The following is a 4,779-nucleotide window of genomic DNA, read 5'->3' as shown; positions in this document are numbered from 1 at the left end:
TTCACTGATGTAATGTCAATTACATCAATAAAGTGTATAAAAAATATAAAAAAGTGACAGTATGTAACATAAATTTTTTAATAAAATCTAGATCTTTTTAACTCAACAATTTGACCCACCACTTCTAAGGCCTCGTTTGATAGTGAAAATATTTCATCCTATCTCATTTCATTATTATAATTTTTTAAAAATTTCACAAATAATATAATAAATAATTTAATTTTTTTAAATTCTAAAACAAAAATAATATTAAAAATTAATTTCTAATAATATTTTATTAAATTTTAAACTTTTATCTTAACTCATTCTCTAAACAATATCTAAAACTTAAAAGAAATATTGTTTTACAACCAACCACTCGTGACTTTTCTCTATTATATTTTATTCTTTTCAAGTTGATGAATATATTTATATATTTTTCTTGAATTATATTTTATGGTATTTCTTGTAGTACGATTATATTCAAAATTATAAGAAAGGAATTACCATCATAATTATATATATTGAAATAATGACATTACAGATAAAAAAGGAAATGACAATTATGCCACATTGACTTTTGCCAGGTGATGACACGGACATAAAGATCAGTTGGTCCCACATACCTACTCCCGCTACCCATTGCCCAAACTGCCCTTCGGACAACTTCATGGATTATTACGAAAAGAGTGTGACAATGCAACGAAGTTCTACACGTACCAACGTGTGGTCCAACTTCATTGCTACTATTCATTGTAATTAGTTTATGCTAAATTCTCCTTAGACCAATAATTAACAATACAATTAGGGACATCTCAACCAACAATCTAATTCCTTTTAGGTTTGTACCACATATAATATCTCAGTTCATTGCCTACGTTAGATTCGAATTTATTTTTAAAATATTATATTTTTTCATTTTAAATCTTATCAACTTCAATTATCCACAATGATGTAGCGTGTTTTAAGTGATTTCATATATATATATATATATATTTGAAAAATTATTTTTTCAGGTCGGTATATAGAACGCATATAGTAAAATAGTTACATGACTTAATTTGATTTAAAAAAACTTAAAATTTAAATCTATCAAATCTTACTGTTTAAATTATGTGACTAATATGTTTTACATGCTGAAATAAAATAACTCATATATATTGATCATTTAAATAAATATTAATTTAAAATGTGTCGTATGATTAAAGATGATTATCATATCTAAGATGAGTAATGTCATTATTTATTTGATTTAATATGTTTTGATTTAAGATGACCGCTCAACCACCATGCAATAAGCATATAAATAATAACGACCATCGGATCTGCCGAGCAGGACAAGTCCAGCGATGGATCAGACAGTAGTGATCAGTTTGTGTTGTGAGGGGGCTATTACGTCGTTTTGTACATCATATATATAATTATAGACTGATTTCAATTTATAAGCATTCTAGAAGCTCCAGTCCAGTGCATTGGAGGCAGACCATCCTTTGTTTTTGTTTTGTCACGAGGTCAAAAGATCAACACATTCCTCCAATGACGAGATTGCCCTTTGACAGGCTCACTACGAGGAAATTAATCAACACTTTCCTTCCCTGTCATGATAAATATATTTTTAGTGTGAACCAGCTGGATTCATTTCCTTTTGTTTGTATCTCTCGGCTCTTGAAAACACTTTTCCTATCATTTCCTTCCTTCTACGGCTTTGCTTTCTTGTTTAGCTGGGACTTGTGTTAACAGAAATCCACCAACTTAATAATCATGGCGATCTTCATCAAAAAGTTGCCAACTTATTCATTAATCTAAGCGAAAGAGAAGGCAGAAAGAACAAGTCAATATATAGCAGGGTGAAAAGTTCAGTTTCCGGCCAAACGTGGGTCATTTTCACACTATAAAACCCAATCTAGTTTGCTTTTTGGCCAACAAAAAAAAAAAAAAAGTCAAAGGAGGGTAACTTGGTCATTTCATCTTGAATCAACTGTGTAGACTTGGGACTCGTCGCCCGGCCAAATTTCTTCGAATTGTATAGTTTATATCCACCTAATGCCCGCGTGTGTGTGTATATATATATATGGTTATACATGTATAGATTGTATAAGGTGGAAGAATTCCTGTGCCGTTTAAAGAGAAACAGAGAAAAAATCAACAGGGTTGATAGAAAGGAGTTGTAAACCTCTTTTCTGTGTGTCTGGTTTGGAGAGCAGTTGGTGATTTTTGAATATTAGCCTTCGCTCTCTCCCTTTAAAAAGTCTTCCAAAACCATATCCCATTTCATAAATCCAGTACTACTTCTTCTTCTTCTTCTTCTCTCAAAAACCTCATACATACCTCCAAAAGTCTCATTCTTTCTGATTTGCTCATTTCTCGTCTCTCAACCAAGAATAAAAACTGTACGTGTTAGTTTGAAGAAAATTCGTTCCCAGAAAGAATGGCTGTCAAGAAAATTGCATGGAGATCGATATTTGTAAGCTGTTACAAGCCGGAATACCAGGGGTCCCAGCCCAAGAAAGTGTGCGTGAAACAGACATCATTTCAAAGGATTTCACTTACTGATTTGAGTAATCCGAGCTCGACTACTCTTTCTGAGGACCTCTCTATATCTCTTGCGGGATCGAATCTGCATGTCTTTACGCTTGCAGAGCTGAAGGTGATCACCCAGAACTTTGCATCCTCTAACTTTCTCGGGGAAGGTGGTTTCGGACCCGTGCACAAGGGATTCATTGATGACAAGCTTAGCCCTGGTCTCAAGGCTCAGCCTGTAGCCGTCAAGCTTTTGGACTTGGATGGCTCGCAGGGCCACAGGGAGTGGTTGGTATGCACCTTTTTGTAGCACCCAAAATATCATTGAATATTGCGTATCGAAATGATCTTCTACTTTTTTCACATCTTCCTTTAAACTGAGTACTGTTTATCGTCGTTAAATTAATCTGGCATTTTCTCTGTCTTCAGACGGAAGTTATCTTTCTTGGGCAATTGAGGCATCCACACCTTGTGAAGTTGATAGGGTATAGCTGTGAAGAAGAACACAGAGTACTCGTATATGAATACATGCCAAGAGGCAGCTTAGAGAATCAACTATTCAGAAGTACCAATACGACCCTTGCTTTCCCTCTTTAGAGAATTTTTCAATTAATTTTCTTTGCGTGGAAGTTGAAAACTCATATGTCATGTCTACCTTTGTGGATGTACAGGATATTCTGTATCTTTACCATGGTCAGCAAGAATGAAAATTGCTCTTGGAGCTGCAAAGGGGCTTGCCTTCCTTCATGAAGCAGAAAAACCTGTTATTTATCGAGATTTTAAGGCTTCCAACATCTTGTTAGACTCGGTAAGGGCAGGAAATTACTTTATTTTATTATTTCTTTATATAAATAGATGAGACTCCATGATATTCTTTTTTTTTTCTTTTTTTGTTTTGGATTTTGTTTTTATTTTTTTGGAATATTTTTTTATTATTATTTTTTATATCGAACTCTAGCTTATCGATGGTTTTGCTGCTTCCAGGATTACACTCCCAAACTCTCAGATTTTGGGCTCGCAAAAGATGGTCCAGAAGGAGATGACACACACGTTTCCACCCGAGTTATGGGCACCCATGGCTATGCTGCTCCCGAATACGTCATGACCGGTAATTTAAACTTCTGGCCTTTCTTCCGATTTGTACACCTTTGATGCATTCATTCATTCATATGTATATATATACAAACGTTGAAATCAATTTTGTTGAATTCTTCTCAGGTCACCTAACAGCAATGAGTGATGTGTATAGCTTTGGAGTAGTGTTGTTAGAGCTTCTCACAGGGAGGAGGTCGGTGGACAAGAGCCGTCCAAATAGAGAGCAGAACCTAGTAGAGTGGGCAAGGCCAATGTTGAACGATGCCAGGAAACTTAGCCGATTCATGGACCCAAGATTGGAAGGTCAGTATTCTGAGACGGGGGCTCGGAAGGCGGCTGCACTCGCTTACCAATGCCTGAGCCACCGGCCTAAGCACAGACCGGCAATGAGCGCCGTTGTCAAAATTCTGGAGCCCCTCAAGGACTTTGATGACATTCCCATTGGCCCGTTTGTGTACATGGTTCCTGCGGAAAATGATTTGCAAAAGGAAGACGTTGTCAAAGATCAATACCAAACCCAGAGGGAATCGAAAAAGAGTTCCCACAAGAAAGAGAACGGCCAGTACCACCACCATAACCATCATCATCATCACGGACATGGTCATAGGCATCAGCAACGATCATCACCAAAGTCACCCAACTCTCACTCAGAGACTGATCTCCGACAAAAATGTGGAAATGGGATGCAATCTCCGGTGGTGGGCCATTTGGGCAGCAGGGCGGCATAGACAACAGTACTAGTAGTTATTATGTAAATCATACATGCTGTAAATAGAGATTTATTAATTAAACTGTTTGATTAATTTTGGATAGTTTGGCATTTTCCAGTGCTAGACTCAAGTGTAAAATCTTTTTTTTTTTAATTAAATGTAAGAATTTTTGAGAGAAGAACGTGCTTACTTTAAATGTTTTTTTTTTTCAATATATATATATATATATATTTTGGGTTTTGGATTTTGTTTGACAGGAAGTAAATTAAAAACCATTCAAACAATTATAGCCAGTCATCCACTTATATTCAAAGTTGTGACATAGAAATAGAAGAAGAAACATTATGAAATACAGCTAAGCAGTTTGAATCCAAACGCGGATACTTATCTCTGTGAGTGACAAACAGACACTTTGGCCATTTCGCTTTCCATTGTTTCTTAGCTCCACCAACTATTTTTCCAAGTAAATTATTCA

At 35.6% G+C, this 4,779-nt stretch overlaps 1 protein-coding gene across 1 annotated transcript; it reads left to right on the top strand.

Moving 5' to 3' along the window:
- Nucleotides 1-2,054: 2,054 nt before the first annotated feature.
- Nucleotides 2,055-4,482, top strand: LOC122304276 (serine/threonine-protein kinase RIPK-like). The gene is made up of 5 exons (XM_043116445.1): nucleotides 2,055-2,791; nucleotides 2,929-3,064; nucleotides 3,171-3,307; nucleotides 3,484-3,607; nucleotides 3,718-4,482. Exons 1-5 carry the CDS (start codon nucleotides 2,408-2,410, stop codon nucleotides 4,320-4,322), a joined length of 1,386 nt encoding a protein of 461 aa, XP_042972379.1. The 5' UTR covers nucleotides 2,055-2,407; the 3' UTR covers nucleotides 4,323-4,482.
- The last annotated feature ends 297 nt before the right edge of the window (nucleotides 4,483-4,779 follow it).

This window comes from Carya illinoinensis, chromosome 3 (assembly GCF_018687715.1).
Source record: "Carya illinoinensis cultivar Pawnee chromosome 3, C.illinoinensisPawnee_v1, whole genome shotgun sequence".
Lineage (NCBI taxonomy): Eukaryota > Viridiplantae > Streptophyta > Magnoliopsida > Fagales > Juglandaceae > Carya > Carya illinoinensis.
Note: the sequence above shows the minus strand (reverse complement) of the source record. Positions and strands in the feature narration are given on the sequence as shown.

Bases quoted from the DNA above. Each gene is read 5' to 3' on its own strand.
- LOC122304276 (XM_043116445.1), top strand. From the start codon at position 2,408: ATGGCTGTCAAGAAAATTGCATGGAGATCGATATTTGTAAGCTGTTAC. The intron at 2,792-2,928 runs GTATGCACCTTT...CTCTGTCTTCAG, and splicing joins AGGGCCACAGGGAGTGGTTG to ACGGAAGTTATCTTTCTTGG. The intron at 3,065-3,170 runs GTACCAATACGA...GTGGATGTACAG, and splicing joins AGAGAATCAACTATTCAGAA to GATATTCTGTATCTTTACCA.